At 38.6% G+C, this 16,408-nt stretch overlaps 1 protein-coding gene and 1 long non-coding RNA gene across 3 annotated transcripts in view; one reads left to right on the top strand and one right to left on the bottom strand.

Annotated features, from left to right (window-relative positions):
• Positions 1-16,408, top strand: part of dpm1 (dolichyl-phosphate mannosyltransferase subunit 1, catalytic) — a 93,584-nt gene that overhangs the window by 10,037 nt on the left and 67,139 nt on the right. Inside the window, exon 1 of one of the 2 annotated variants that reach the window (XM_048550245.2) lies at positions 15,145-15,164. The exons of the other annotated variant lie outside the window; for it this stretch is intronic. Within the exon in view, the coding sequence (XP_048406202.1) occupies positions 15,160-15,164 (5 nt within the window). The 5' untranslated portion in view covers positions 15,145-15,159. Of the gene's footprint in view, positions 1-15,144; positions 15,165-16,408 lie in introns of those variants that run through there. 2 annotated transcript variants of the gene reach the window in all.
• On the bottom strand, positions 9,424-16,246 carry LOC125461449 (uncharacterized). Its single transcript, XR_007249498.1, has 3 exons — positions 15,961-16,246; positions 14,824-14,885; positions 9,424-9,488 (listed from the first exon to the last, which is right to left on the bottom strand). It is a non-coding gene; the product is annotated as an uncharacterized LOC125461449 (long non-coding RNA).

Below are 16,408 nucleotides of genomic sequence, written 5' to 3'. Positions count from 1 at the left end.
ATTTCCCCCCCCAGGATATTGGTACTCCTTTGGTTCAGGTGAAGACTGTCCTGCTTGTAGAGGTCCCACCTACCCCAGAGCGAGCCCCAATTATCCAAGAATCCAAAACCCTCCCTCCCTGCACCATCCCTGTAGCCATGTGTTCAACTCCTCTCTCTCCCTATTCCTCGCCTCACTAGCACGTGGCACGGGCAACAAACCAGAGACAACAACTCTGTTCGTCCTAGCTCTAAGTTTCCATGCTAACTCCCTGAATTTCTGCCTTAAATCCCCATCTCTCTTCCTACCTATGTCGTTGGTGCCTATGTGGACCACGACTTGGGGCTGCTCCCCCTCCCCCTTAAGGATCCCAAAAACACAATCAGAGACATCATGAACCCTGGCACCTGGGAGGCAACAACACCAACCGTGAATCTCTCTCATCCCCACAGAACCTCCTATCTGTCCCCCTAACTATGGAGTCCCCAATGACTACGGCTCTGCTCCTCTTCCCCCTTCCCTTCTGAGCAGCAGGGACAGACTCTGTGCCAGAGACGTGTGCCCCACTGCTTTCCCCTGGTAAGTCCCCCTTGCCCCCCCAACAGTATCCAAAACTGTATACTTATTGTTGAAGGGAATGGCCACAGGGGATCCCTGCACTGCCTGCCAGTTCCCTTTCCGGCCCCTGCTGTGACCCATCTTTGAGCGAAGTCATATGAAATTGCAATTGTGATAAATTCAATGTGTCTCTTTTTGTAGTGATAGTTGCATCACAATAAAGATTTTTGAGATATATTTAAGTTTACTGACTTAAAAGATCAATGATCTTAGATAACAAAGTGTGAAGCTGGATGAACACAGCATGCCAAGCAGCATCTTAGGAGCACAAAAGCTGATGTTTCGGCCTAGACACTTCATCAGAAAAAAAGTCAATGATCTTGATGCTTTCATATATTTTTTTAAACAGTTGGCAAACTAAAGTGATCAAATATATTGTTCTGCAAAATCTCTAGTTTGTCAATAACCCTGTTTAAAGCAGCATGGGACATTTTACTATATTAAAGGTGTCTTTGCACTGGACTTTCCCAGGTTAGTAATTGTAATTGATGCACATCTCTTTTTCTTAATTTGTCAAGATTCAGATGTGCACGTGCCAAAAGTGCCATTAAAGTTCTGAATTTATGTAATGAAGAGCTGCAAGTTATTGAAGTAGCACTGCCATGTGTTTTCTGTTTAAATTGATTATTCAAAGTATGAGGAATAATATTAAACTCAATATGCTTCTTTGCATATGGATTTTTTGTTTCTCTTCACCCTTTTTTAAAATGTAGTTGTTTGCTCCTGTAAATACTTCTAGCACTTTATTATCTGAGCATGGGAGTGGATAGTTCAGTTGACTAGATGGCTAGCATGTGAATCTTAGTGGCAACAATGTGGGATTGAGTCCCCACTCCAGATGAGCTAGCTTTCGGGCTTGACTCCTTACCCTGTCCGTTATTAAAAGCACTTCGCTGTAGTTCGGCCAAATAAAATTGATGTTTGAGTAGGGTATCAAAACACAGAAACCAGAAGCAGGAGTAGGCCATTCAGTCCTTCAGGCCAACTCCACCATTCATGATGATCATGGCCAATCTTCTATCTTGACACCATATTCCTGCTTTCTCTCCATACCCATTCATGTCTTAAATATCTTAAAAATGTATCAGTGGCTTTCTTGAATATTCTTAGTGACCTGGCTCCACAACCATTTGTGATTCTGCAGATTCATCACCCTCTGAATAAAGAAATTCGAACTGGGGAAATGCCCTCCTTGCATCTAGTTTGTCTAGGCCTGTTCGAATTTTATACATTTCATAAGATTTCGTTTCATCCTTCTAAATGTAAGAATAGAGGCCCAGTAGTCCAGTCTTATCTCTTGATGATACTGCTACATCCAGTATCAGCCTAATGAATCTTAGCTGCATTCCATGTCTGACAAGTATATCTTTGTAAGATTGGGAGACCAAAACTCCACAGTACTCTTGGTGCATTCTCTGTCTAAAATTGCAACAAGATAACGATGATGTGGAGGTACTGGTGTGGAACTGGGATGGACAAAGCCAGAAGTCACCTGACACCAGGTTATAGTCCCACAGGTTTATTTGAAATCACAAGCTTTAGGAGTGCAGCTCCTTCATCAGGTGCAGTGAGAGTGAAGTACACAGAACACAGAGCTTATAGACAGAGAGATCAAGGGCAGAGAGATCAAAAGATCATACAACTGCTGTGAGTGGAGCGTCAGATGATAAGTCTCTGCAGGTGACCAAGAGTGTTAGACAGTGATAAAGAGCCAACAGCTGAATAACCGGCAAAGGAATGAGCAATAATCTGAATAAATGAGACAGATAATAGCAAAAATTTAAAAATAAGGTGGTGCTGCAGACAAACTAGATGACTGGAATAACATGGTAGGTATAAGAGTCACACACTAAGGGTGTAACCAAAGTAATAAGTAATTAAATTTGTACAAATTACTTAAGGTTGAGAGATCATAACAATTTATCAAGGTGATGCTGTCAAATCAGGACAGTAAGGAAGATTTTGCAGATATATAACAGTCTGGTGGAATCACATGTAACACAACGTAAACCCAGGATCACAGTTGAGGTTGTCTTCGTGGGTATGGAACTTGGCGATCAATCCCTCCTTAGCGATCCAGTGTCATTGTGTATCTAAAAGTCTACGTTGGAAGATGCTTACCCGATGATTGGAGGCTGAATGCCCTTGACCGCTGAAGTGTTCCCCAACTGGAAGGGAACAGTTCTGTCTGGCGATTGTGGCTCAGTGTCCATTCATCCATTGTCATAGCATCTGCATTATCCTGTCAAAATACCATGCCTTGGGATATCCTTGCCTGCAGCATATGAGATAGACGACATTGGCTGAGTCACATGAGTAGCTGCCATGTACGTGGTAGGTGGTGTTCCCCCATGTGATGGTAGTACCCATGTCAATGAACTGACATGTCTTACAGAGGTCTGAATCAAGTTTTTCATGTTTTTCCAAACCTATCCAATGTTTCCTCATAAAACAATTCCAGCAGCAGGAAAGCTGACGTTTCGGGTCTGGACCCTTCTTCAGAAACCAGACCCGAAACGTCAGCTTTCCTGCTCCTCTGATCCTACTTGGCCTGCTGTGTTCATCCAGCTCTACACCTTGTTATCTCAGATTCTCCAGCATCGGCAGTTCCTACTATCTCTCCACCAATTTCAGGGTTTAGTTTAGCAAATATTCTCTGAATTGCTTCCAATTCAATTCTATCCTTACTTAGGTTAGGAGGCCAATACTGAACACAGAACTCTAGATGTGATCTGACCAGAGCTTTGCATAACTGTTGTATAACCTTCTGTCACAATAGACAAAAACATTCAGCAAGCTTCCCATATTACTTACTGTACCAGCCTAGACACCTTTTGCAAATCATGCATTCCAGATGTCTCTGCATCTCCAGAGTTCTGTAATCATCTTTATTATCACTGTCGAAATGTACTATTTTCAGTTTAACCACATGACACTCCGTCTGCCATTTCTTTGTCCCCTCATCTATAACCCTGTTCAGTGTCCTATGTCCTCTTCACAACTTAGTTTCCTACCTATCTTTATGTCATCAACAAATTTAGTAACCATAACGTTGGTCCCTTCATCCAGGTAATTTATACAAATTGTATTATGACACACCACTTGTTACATCTTGCCAACCAGAAAAGTATCTACACGCGTGCACACACACACGCACCACCGCCGCCACCCCCCCCAAAAAAAACCGCTGAGAAAAAGTTCAGCCGGTCTGGCAGCATGAGTAAAATCAGAGTTAATGTTTTGGTTTGGGTGACCCCGTCTCGGAGCAGGACAGAACATTATCTACTCTGATTTTTGAAAGTTGCCCAATCTGTTATGGTCAATATATTTATGACCTTCACCATGAGTTTTTATGTTCTGCAATAATCTTTTCATGTGACTCCTGATCAAATGTCTTTTGGAAATATAAGCCCCCTTACTTTCCCACCTGTCTTTGCATTATTAGCATAAATGCAAAGGAACTTTCTGCTGAGGACTCAGCACACTTTTATCTTGGATCTAAGGTGGACAAGGTTGAGCAACATTTGAGTGTATAATTTGATATCCTCTGCCAATGAATCAAAGGTATGTGATAGGAGCAAAGAACACCAAAGAATGTCTAACAAAGCGCACAGTTCTGTAGATTGGACAGCTGGAAATTCCCTGCTGTTGACCTCAGACTGATTCGGTCCATATATTGTTAGTTAATGACAGCTGTATATTATTTGTTTGTTTCAAATGTAAGTGCAGCAAAATGACACTTTAATTCTACCTCTGTGCATCAGTAACCTGAAAAGCAAAAGAAAAGAAAACTGCCCATGTTACAGCATATTGCTAATTCGTTAATTAATGAAATATCTATCTGTGATGAAGATTGTGTAGCTTTTGGTGAAATGATGGCATTTGCTGTTGAGCTTAAGAAAGCGTATTGCAGAAATTAGTGTTCTGTTGTCATGCATAGTTTCCCCTTTCCCTATGTAACGTTTAGTCTAGCATTCAATAATGTTGCTGTTTTCAAGCGGGCTCAGCAGCAACCACATTTAAGAGTTCTAACACAGCAAAGAGGAAATGGATTATACTTCCCTTCTAACGCATCTTACAAACTGAACAAAATAGGAATGTACACATAGTATTAAGGTGGAATATGAAGTATCATAAGTAGGTTTTAAAGAAAAGGTGATATCCCACAAATATGAAATATCTTTATCGGGGCCAGAGATTTGTTTGCTTAGTATGATGCCACGTTTTCTGCTTGCAGAATGGTGAAAAAGTGATTTATCTATTAAATGGTACACAGTTATCCTGGACATTAACATTTGAAAGCTACATTCGATTTCCAAGAGAAGTATGAATGTAGTGAAATTTACGTTAGCAAGCACTAAGATCAGATGGCACTGGTAAATTAGAAGTACCAGGTAACAGTGTAGGTTGTGGTTGTTGCAGGAATCAGACAAAAACATGCATTGACATATACTACAACTTGCAGAGGCTTACAGCCTCCCCTGTCTTGAATCTTTTTATTGTAGACATTTAAGGGAAGAATACTACACTCCCGTTATTTTACATTCATTTCATGCTGGCATCAGTATTTATTACAGCAACTCTAATTCCTTGGGGGAAATAACTGGAGATTTTTGTTGGTGTGGTCTGCTATATAAGCAGGGAAGGGATGTGGCACATGGCCACCTCGAGCAACTGTTTGAAACAGTCTGCCTTGAAAGTATAAACTATGTGCCAAATATGTCATCTGCCGATGAATAATAAAAGTTTGATCACATGACTGTCTAAGGTTAAATGATGCAGACAGGAAGTACACACAAATGCAGGCTTGAAATATAGGATAAACTCCAGTCAAACGTCATAATTGATTTCCTGTTACCAAAAAGTAGATGTCTTTCATAAAAACAATTGAATAGCAAAACCTAGTTTAGACACCAGCGTGCCATTTTTCTCCATAGGCTCCTTTTTTTAAATGCCTCGAGACAGTTTAATATGTTAAAATTGACGTGCAAATGCAGGTTACTGGTATTCTGAGCTTAATGTTAGAGTGATTATGATGATTGACAAAAAGGCAAATGATTTACCATACCGCTGGCTGCTTTTCTTGAGAAACACAGTTCAGACTTATCTCAATGTTTCTTTTTCTCTTGTTTCTAACACTCCAAACATAGCCGTCCCCGCATTAATACAATCCCACTATGCTACTGGGCCACTGCCAGCAGTGGTTTTGGTGGCCTAGTAAAATTGATAGGCATTGGTTGTTGTGTTGCTATGGTCCTAACATAGCAACCAGTTAGAACAAACGTATGTCCAGATGTGGTAATGCTGCATGCAAGCACCAAGTCAGGTTAAACAAACCATGATAAGCTGGGTTTAGCCATAGATGTCGAGAATATGAAACAATTTTTTTTCCCAGCCACTTTCAGTTTTCATAAGCTTTTAATATTTAAGTCTTTAAATATTGGATTGTTTCATACTGTAGATGTTTGCACATGTAAAATGTGCAAATGTTTTGAAGTTATGCTGCTTAAGATATCAGTGTTTAAAACTTTAATTTTTGAGGGTGTTTTTTTTCTCAAGGTGACAGATATGAAGTAGTATAAAATGGAATGCTATTCCATTTTGGCATCACCGTGTCAACCTCAAGTTGATGCTGTAATGATAGGTTACAAGCAGAACAGAACTTTCCATAGTCTTCCATAACTCCAGTCACTGCCCAATTGAATAAGTATGACAATTTGACTTGATACCTCTTGTTATATTTGTGGCATTTTTGAGTAAAACTGCCAGTTAGTCCAAACATGGGTGTTTGTGGATCACCTTAATTCAGTTGCAGAATTATGGGCAGGAAGACATAGCATTTAAAAAAAAAAATCCCAGACTTTCTAGTTGAAGAAGAGGATTGTAGCTTAATTTGTCATTGAATTGTGCTGTTTAACATATTTGAATTTCACACCAGTCTCCTCCTTTTCCTGCAACTGCTGGTGACTCAGGTAGATGATGCTGAAAATATTTGCTAAATGAGCATATTGAATGTGAAATAATACATGGCACAGGTTTGTCACAATTTCATTCTTTTTTTGTTAGAATGAATGAAGAACTGACTTTTTTCCTTTAACGGTAGAATTATAATACTAATTAACCAAAAAAAGGGGCGGCATGGTGGCTCAGTGGTTAGCACTGCAGCCTCACAGTGCCAGGGACCCGGGTTCGATTCCAGCCTCGTAACTGTCTGTGTGGAGTTTGCACATTCTCCCCGTGTCTGCGTGGGTTTCCTCCGGGTGCTCCAGTTTCCTCCCACAGTCCAAAGATGTGCAGGCTAGGTGGATTGGCCATGCTAAATTGCCCGTAGTGTTCAGGGGTGTGTGAGGGTGATGGGCCTGGGTCGGATGCTGCAAGGGTCGGTGTGGACTTATTGGGCCGAAGGGCCTGTTTCCACACTGTAGAGAATCTAATCTAATCTAAAACATGTTCTGTCTCCTTTTAGTTCTGGAAAATGTCATTATTAGACTTGCAATGTTAACTCTTATTCAATAGATGCTGAGTTTCTCAAGCATTTTCTTATTTGATTGCTAGCATAAGCAGTATTTTGCTTTTTAAATATCGTAACTGCACACTGAGTAACTAGGAATGCCTTAAAACATTAAGGCGTATGTCAGTTCACAATTGGAATTTGAGTGCTCTACTACATGCGCAATTATAGTTCATTTATAAGCATGTAGTTTGTTTCCTATTAACAGTACATCTTCCCACAAAAGAAATTCTATCGAGACAGGCGCCGTCTGGATGTTTGGCTTCATTTCAGTCTCCAGTTCAAGTTGTCAAAATTTACTCATTAATTGGAAAGCTTGGCTGATCCTTGATCTGTTTACTGGATTCAGTTCGTTTGAATCTATTCTTCTCAGTTCCACTTCTAATAGTACAATATCGTGCTCTAAAGCAGGACTGACTTCTATGTTGATCAGCGGTTTCTCACAATTTGTACTGGTACTGAAATTGATTCAAAATTTGCCTATCGGGCAGTCAACTCAACAAATTCACATGCTCAACACAAGACTTCTGCCTTAGCCAGTTATTGGTGTCTGTGTGGGAGACTTCAGATGTTGCTTGCAGGTTCTTCAACTGCTGCAGAGATGAAATTATAATGCTAAAAAACAATTTGCAATGATTCTACTTTCAGGTTCTCCCAAGCCAAATGCTGCATCTGTTTCTGTAGAATGTCCAATAGAAATGTTGAAACAGCATGTGTATGGAAATCACTTTTGCACTGACATTTCATGTGGTTTTGTTTCATATTATGAATTACAACAACATTCACTGGTAGGATCACAGCTATTTAAGTTAGCTTGAAAGTATCAACTTTGGCACGTTTCTGTGTGAATCCTGCAGGCATCAACTGTTGAGAGAATTTTTTTTTCTCTTCTGTACCTTAAAACAACAACAGAAAGCAACAGTGCTGCAAAAACATGGAGAGGTGTGGCTTGCTTTCATCATTAGCAGCAATGTTCTTTATTCCTCAGTTATGATAACTCTATTTTGTTTTGTTTCCCTATTACTTGTGCAATTTTAATCAATGAAGTTTGTGAAAAGTAAATGGTACACCAACTGTAAAGCTGTTTTCTGACATATGATGAAAAATAATTTCAGGAATTTTATTTTTAAAATTATTATTAATGCTCTTTCTGGGAGAACCTGCCGTAAGTTTAGACCAGTGGTTTTTGAAACAGTGATCTAAGAACATAGTCAGTTCTAAATTTTTTTGATGAATCAATTTGCTTTTGACTTCAGGACAAGTTGAAGTGCAAGCCTGTTCCTTTGGCTGAAGTATGTTGCTGGCAATAAATCATTATTCCAGTCTTATTCTGAAGATAGATTAATACAATTAGTGAGTTACTATTTGAGCTGCAACTTTCTCCATTTGCTTTTGTATTTTACTTCATTGTTTAGTAGCTGATAGTATACTTCTAACTAACCATCTTCTCAAATACTTTCTATTTGACAGTGCACTGTGCTCAGATGATTCCATCATATCCCCTTCATATTGGTCATGAGATTGAATTCATATGAAGCAGTGCATTTCACTAATTCGGTCCTATTTGCATGGATAAATTGAATTTGGATTAACAAATAATTCAAATTATAAGGCACAGATTAAATGATAAATGTCAGTAGAAGGAATTTTTTTGTATTCAAAGCATTATGAATCATCTGCTTATATATGGACCATTAATCCAGAGTAAACTATTAGTTTAGGCATGTCAAGATGAAGTCACTTCTAGTAATTGAGGGAGCTGAGTTCGATTACTTATAGAAATAAATTAGAATAATTGTCTGATTCAGTTGGTTAACTCTTAGGTGTCTAATTATAATATAGAATAATTTAATTATTCCACTATATTGAGAATATTAAACCACTTCGGAATATAGGCCAGTTATATACCTCATGTTTTCTTTGACTGGTTACTGAGAGTTGGGAAGTCACTTGTTATGCAAATAGATAAGGCAGCTTAATCCTGTTCGTTTTCTGATGTAAAAAAAACACATTTTAATTCTTTAATCTTTACCTCCCCTCTGGGGTGATAAAATTAGAATAGATTTACTTGAATTGTACTGGGGTTGGGAAACTTTAGTTCTGTTGAGAGACTAGACAATCTAAGAGCAGAGGGCTAAGTGGAGATTCAGTAGACCATTTCAAATTGTTAAGGATTTTACTAGATTGCATGGGAAGATGCTTCTACTAGTGGAGATGCTTATTAGGAGGTTTAGCATTGTAATTACTGAAGAATGATATGAACATACCTGTGGGTGGAGAGTTGGTATAATATCCTTACTCTTCAAACCTGTCTCATTCTTTACCTGGTTTGCGACCTCCTCAATCCCCATTTCTTTGCATAAATGCAACAGCTTGCTTGCTGGAAATAATTTCCAGAGATAGCATTATAAAGTTAATTTTGAATTGTAAATCAAAAAGCAGTTTAAGACTTGTAGCCTGAGGAAATATATTGTGCCAACAGATCAATATTCTGTGTGGCACCATGGCATGAATAGAATAAATTAGAAAATTTAATTGCTACTCTACAATTTGCATAGAATAGCTGCCTTCCACATCTAGTTGTACGGTAGTTACTGTACTTTGCCTATTCATGTACACAAGTTACTATGATATACAAAATCTTGATTTCATGAAGTTACTGCTTTTTTTAACAATATTTGGAATTCAGCATCTGAAAAATCATGTAATGACAAAGTTCAAACATGTACTGTATTAATGTACACCAAGTGAAATTTGATCTTGATTCATAGTTCAAGCCACGATTCTGAAATTCTGACTAAAGTAATGAATTAGGCTCATGGCCAATAAAACATGCCTACCAAAAAATGCAGTCAGTGTGGTTTTTGGCAAATTTTACATAATCTGAGCAAGATTTTCACTTTGTTTTCTGAATATATGCTTGTTAAAGCATAGTTCTGAATCTATCCTAATATTGTGCGGATCTGCAGACAGATTAGTTAACATTCTGCCACAGACAATTTCATTAAATCTGTTAAAACTTATCATTGTAGAGTTTAGAAAATTCGGTTTGAGGGAGAGCAGCTCTGGTCTCAGACCAGTGTCCTCATTTTAAATAAGAATGATTGCAGAGATATGAAGAGAGAATGGTCTGAAGTGTATTGGGAAAAAAGACTAAGGGGAAAGTCAGTGGATCAGTAGTAGCAGACATTTAAGCAGATAATTCATAATGATCAGCAAAAGTTCATTTTGATCAAATAGAATGACTCCATGAGAAGGATGAATCTAAAAATTTCATATCCTTCTGGCCTGTTGTTTTGCTATTTTGCCTTCCTTAGTTTTTCTTTAGATATTATCTTTGCCAACCTCAGTTAACCACAGACCTTTGAGTTCCAAGCATGGCAGGAAGTTAGTGCTGGGAGGATGGCATTGGCACGTTGATCTGCATGCGTGGACCCTGGAGCAGCTGTGCAAATTGGATGGAAAAGTCAGGTCCTGGGTTTCAATGATTTACTATCTATATTAATGACTTGGATGGGGCAGAACGTAATGTATCCAACGTTGATGCCAGTACAAAAGTAGGTGTCAGGGCTTGTTGTGGTGAGGTCATAAAAAATCTTCAGGGGTATTTGGATATGCTAGGTTAGTGAACAAAAGCTTAGCAGATGGACTTCGGGGAAAATGAGAGGTCATGTGCTTTGGTAAGAAGAATCAAAAGGCAGACTTATTTAAATGCACAAAAAGGGACCTGAGTGTTCTTGCACATGAGGTGAAAATGGTTGGTACTCGTGCATCAGGTAATTAAAAACGACAAACAGAATTTTGACCTTTGTTCCTAGGAGTTTGAAGTTTAAAAAAATAAGGAAATCATTTTACACTGTACAAGAGGAACACAGCAGGTCAGGCAGCAGCAGTAGAGCAGGAAAGGCGATGTTTCGGGTTTACACCCTTCATCAGGATGATGATGGACGGTGTAAACCCGAAACGTCAATTTTCCTGCTGTGATTCTGCCTGATCTGCTGTGTTCCTCCAGCTCCACACGGTATTGACTCTGACTCCTCATCTTCAGCTCTTACTACCTCTTTACGCTGTACAGGATGTTGGTGCGTCCGCATCTGGAGCAAAGTGCATGGTATTTAAAGAAGTATGTACTAGCGTTTAGAGGCAGTTCAAAAGTGATTTACTCGGCTCTTTCCTGGGATAAAGTGGGTGACTTATTAAGAAGGGCTAAACATTTAAGCTTTTATTCATTAGAGTTTAGAACAACAAGGGTTGATAGTATTGAAACATGTAAGATAATGATGGGCCTGTACAGGACAGATGTTGGGAAGACGTATCCGCTAGCAGTGAAATCCCAAAGTAGGGCGCCATAATGCACCGATATTCTGTAACTCATTTAATACTGAAATGAAAAGGATTTTCTTCTCCTGGAGCATAGTGAATATCTGGAATTCTATCCCCCAAAAGAGTTTTGGAAGATAGATCACTGAAAATAATGTAAAGAGGAGCTATATTTTGGAAATATTAGAGTTGATGGCGATGCTGAGCTGGCTAGAAAGAGAAGTTAGGACCTGGAGCAGATCACCCATGATTCTGTTTGAAAGATGGGACAGGCTTTAAGGGGCTGAATGGCTGACTCCTGCTCCTATTTCTTTCTTTCTTTTCAATTTGTGTTTTTGTATCTCGTTCTTTTCATGCGAGACTCTGAGTGCAGCATGTTTTAATTTGTGAACCTAAATACAATATCTAGGCCTTGTATATTTGTAAAGCAGTGTAGAAAACTAAGTATGTGCATGCCCCCACTGTCTACATTTCTGAATGAAAATCTGAAAAGTTGCAGCTTAAACCTTTTTCAATTTGACATTGCTGGCAGAAAATTGTTAATATTAACTATGTTAATGAGCTAAACAAATATTTAACATTGCTATACAATTCTACATAGGATTTACTCCATTTTCCTTAACTGAGCCCATTTCTTTTTCAACCACCCTGCCTGTAGGATGCACATTGTTATAACAAGCCATTTGGCTGACTCCCAAGTAACATGTTACAGCAGGAGTCTACCATATTTAGTTACATGAACAGTTAGATCACTGCCTTGCATGAGCCCTGCTAGTAATATCATGCTTACATTGTGGGCTAAGCACATTAGAAAAAAAAATCCAATCCAACAAAATTTCTTTTTACCTCCTGAGTTTTCAGAGTAGCATTCGGGATTTTGAAAAGCAATTTACTTGCGTTAAGGTTTGTAAAACAAAAACAACAGCATAAACTGTAGCTTATGGGCTAATGTTATTAGATTACAGAATTTTGCTGCCTGTGTTTTCTGAAAGCTGAAACATTGAAGACTAAGGTGCAAAGCTTTAAAATTATATCTTTTACTTTCAGAAAAGTGACAGATGTACAGAAGTTCTTTGGCTACATTGTTAATTGCCCACTTAATTGCCCGAAATTAATTACTTATTTTTGTAATGAAAGTGAACTGCACAGAGGAATGAAATGACCGTATACTGGACAGTAAAACTGGTGGAGTCCACAGGCCAAAAATGAAGCATCCCAAAGTGGCACAAGTCATTTAACTGTAATTATCTCTGTATTTGATCTCACTCTGTATGAAGTATGCTTGCACAATATGGTACAATGTCATGTCAGTTTTCTTAAAACAATGTTTAATCCAGTACAATTTAAATTTTAGGCTGTGAAGCAATTTCAAAATTGAATGTTAGAATTATACAGATTACATTATTCCTTCTCTTTAATTATAATGCCTATTTAGCCTTTGAATGTAGCCACGAGGGAAGTAATAATTCCCACAAGAGGAGGATTGGCTACAACTTACCTTTGGTAGAGGCTTTGAGTGGACCATACACACTTCTTCCAGTGAAGCAGAAAAAAAATGAGGGCAGGCAACCCAGTAACTCTGAACATTTTCAGCCTTTAGTTACAGGGCAAGATTGTCTAAGCTGTGAGAGTAACTTGACTGCCTGCCATTTTAGACAGAAAATGTGGGACCTAAAATGAAGGAAGGAAATCTATAGGAGGAATGTGTTTGGATTGGGTGTTAATCTCAGTTGTGTTTGAACCTAATTGTTTAGTTTCCTGTGGATTTAGTAAACATGTAACTCTGGTACTATATTAATGTACCTGAAGGTAGAAAGGGGAATTAAAAATAGGCCTAAAGCATTAGGTGTGAGAATCACTATTTAGTGTTAATCTAATAGTTATGTTTTTGCTTTCAGAAATCTTTACAGATTTTCTTAAAATATATGACTATCTGTAAAATGATGATGGAGTACAGTTTCAAAAGCATCAAAAACCAAGTAACCATTGTTTGTATGTGAACTCAAACCAAGCGTCAACAGGCTATATTGCACTGTGAAACTGAAGAATACTGCAGCCAAAATGCTGATACATGCACATGTACTTTTCACTAGGGCAGTTAGGATTTGCAGCTGTATTATGTTTCTGCTTCCCGCCCTCCTTCCAGCTGAGGAACACAAAAATTGGTCATGATAACAACTGCCGGCCTACAACCCCCCCCCCACCCAAAACAAAACTTCTACAGAGGTTAATTAGTCCCAGACATTCATGTTTATAAGGCTCAGCAACATCATTGTTACATATACACACACTGTTTCTGCGGTGGTGAAGTTTTGTAATTGAAATTTGTATAACAGAAAAGTTCCTGAGCTTGATACACACTTCTCTTATTTATAATCTATATTAAGTTAAAAGAAAGACCTTGAATTTCATCATGTATTCAGGACATTCCAAATGCAGTATGGCCAGTGTTTTTTTTAAACAGACATGTGTTAGGTTGGAAAATCCACAACCCAATTTGTGCATAATCAATACCTAACACAACAAGTCAATGACTGACTAAGTAATCCATGTTTGATTGAGTTGTTTAGGGGAACATTGTTGTCTGGGATACGATGAGAAGTCCCAGCTTTTCGAAGAGTTGCTATTCCATACATATCAGAACCTGGAGAGCCTTGATTTAGGACCTCCTCTGAAAGATAGCACTTGCACCAATGTTGCATTCACTCAGTACTCCATTGGAGTCGAAATTTAGACAATATGCCAGAGTCCAAAATGAACCTTGAATCTGAGGCATGAATGATATTAGATCAATAAAGCTAACACTTGGATTGAATCAAGTGTTGAGTTGCTTTTTATATTAAACTTTGAAAAGCAGCAAAAGGTAGCACTTCAAAATCAACTTATAAGCAGTAATTGATTTACAAATTAGGACAGTCAATGAGGTATTGGCCATTTCAAGCTAGTTGATGTCCCACTGAGATGCAAAAAAGAGACCTCCATTGTCATGACAAGTTGAAGGGACAAAAGAGTAGTACATGAAGTGCAGCCACCAAGGATGAAAGTTGTGGCATTGACTCCTGATCTCTGTTGCCCGTAATGAGAATAATGGGAGAAGTGAGCATGGATCCATGCAGCAAAGATCTTAAGAGGGAAATAAAGAAACTAAGATGGAAAGTATCTAGCGTGGGACATGGTGTGTGAAGATATTTTACACAGTGCATATTATTTCCAAGAGCTTTATTCAGCCTAATTAAATACTATGTTTTGGAAGTCTGACCAAAGTGTTTGTAAACAAGTCCTACCTAGTTCGAAACATAGGAAACAAGGCAATTTATACAAGGGAATCCATGTGCGAGATGCAAGGACGTATCTAAATGCTTCTATATGAATGATAATACTTAAAACATGTTTACCTGGAGGAGTCAGATTTGAATATCTCTCATGGTTGGATCCCAATGATGATTCTCAAGTAGAGCTGAAAAAGTTAACATTGTTGTGATAAAAATGGAGACGTCAAAAAGGAAGAATGAAGTTATATTTGTAAACATCTTTATAGCTTCAACAAAGAGGCAGGATAGTAGTCATTAGGTTATGTTGCACCTGGTAAATATTTGAATCTTAACATCTGTAGTAGAACTGTGGTAATGGTAAACCTGTTAATTCTGTTGGAAACAGAAAATGATTGCTGTTAATGTGCCATATTTTCATTTTTACAGATAGTACTATATTGTGACTTATGGTGAGAAGTAATGCGGTAAGTTTAAGAATGGTTTTGGCCATAATTAAGGCATTCAAGGCTAATTGGCTTGAAGGACATGGTGCTTATTTTGGGGTGCTAAAAGAAAATGTTGAGTATATTGTGAGCCAGTAATTCATAACTGTTTTTTGAAGTTTGAAAGACTTTGAATTGCAGGCTAGCTGATTGTCATTGTTGTTTGAAAAATAGATGTTGAAAGGAAATGGTATGCTTGCTACATATAGCCCACTAGGAAACAGTGGGTTGGAATCTTGGCACAGTTTTGAAAAATTGTGATCACGCTTCTCTAACCTGAAGGAAGTAATCATGAGCCATGGTAGTCCTCGGGGAATAGTGTTGCTCTGATCTTGTAAGAAAAGGAATTATAGGATATTGACCCAGTAATAACAAGTATTGTGTGTTCAAATCACAATGTTCCATGATTTGAAGAAGATAGTGTTCCCACGATGTTTTGCCCTTTTATATGACAGTTATGGCAGGTGACTGAGAATGCCCAAAGTAAAGGCAGGGAATTCCTGCCCTTATTGTACAAACAGTTTTTGAAGCTCTGGTATTATGGTGATGGAGCGGACAATAATTGCACTAGCAAAGATACTAATCGAAGCTGCTCTCCATGGTGTTGATTTCTTGTGTTGTCCAGGCTTTGGACACTTTGACCAGTTTTTATATTAAAAGCAATTCACCCAAATGCTCTCATCGGTGAGGCAGTCAAAGGGATATAGAATTGAGTGTGCAGTTCTATTCGATTTTACTAACAAAATATATCTTAGTAAAAACATCATATGAGCCTTACCCAAATTCCCACAATATTGTCTCTCTTTCCAGCTCTATCTGTTTGAGGATATTGCCCACAACGATCCACATTTTTGAGTTGGGCTGTTGGAATCTCCTTCTCTAGTGTTGACTGGCTCTCTTCCATGAAGATGAGTCTCTCAGATCAGGGTGGATCTTCTCTTGGGTCTTCTTGGGTTGCCACATGGTCTTCCCTGAGGGGGTAACTTTGAGATATGTTATTATTCCCTTTCCCCAGATCTTTCTGAATGTTCTGTGGCCTTTTGGCCAATAGGGATATGAGTAGGGTTGAAAGCATCCAATGTGGTCATATCAACACTCTTCGTTGCCATGTTGGAGACGCGTAAAGTTCACATCCGAAGGCAGTTTTCTGTTCACTCGTGGGACGGTGCACTGCTGGCTGGTCAGCTTTTATTTCATGTCCTTTGACCTGGAAAAGATGGTGGTGA

Source organism: Stegostoma tigrinum, chromosome 19 (assembly GCF_030684315.1).
Source record: "Stegostoma tigrinum isolate sSteTig4 chromosome 19, sSteTig4.hap1, whole genome shotgun sequence".
Taxonomy (NCBI): domain Eukaryota; kingdom Metazoa; phylum Chordata; class Chondrichthyes; order Orectolobiformes; family Stegostomatidae; genus Stegostoma; species Stegostoma tigrinum.
Note: the sequence above shows the minus strand (reverse complement) of the source record. Positions and strands in the feature narration are given on the sequence as shown.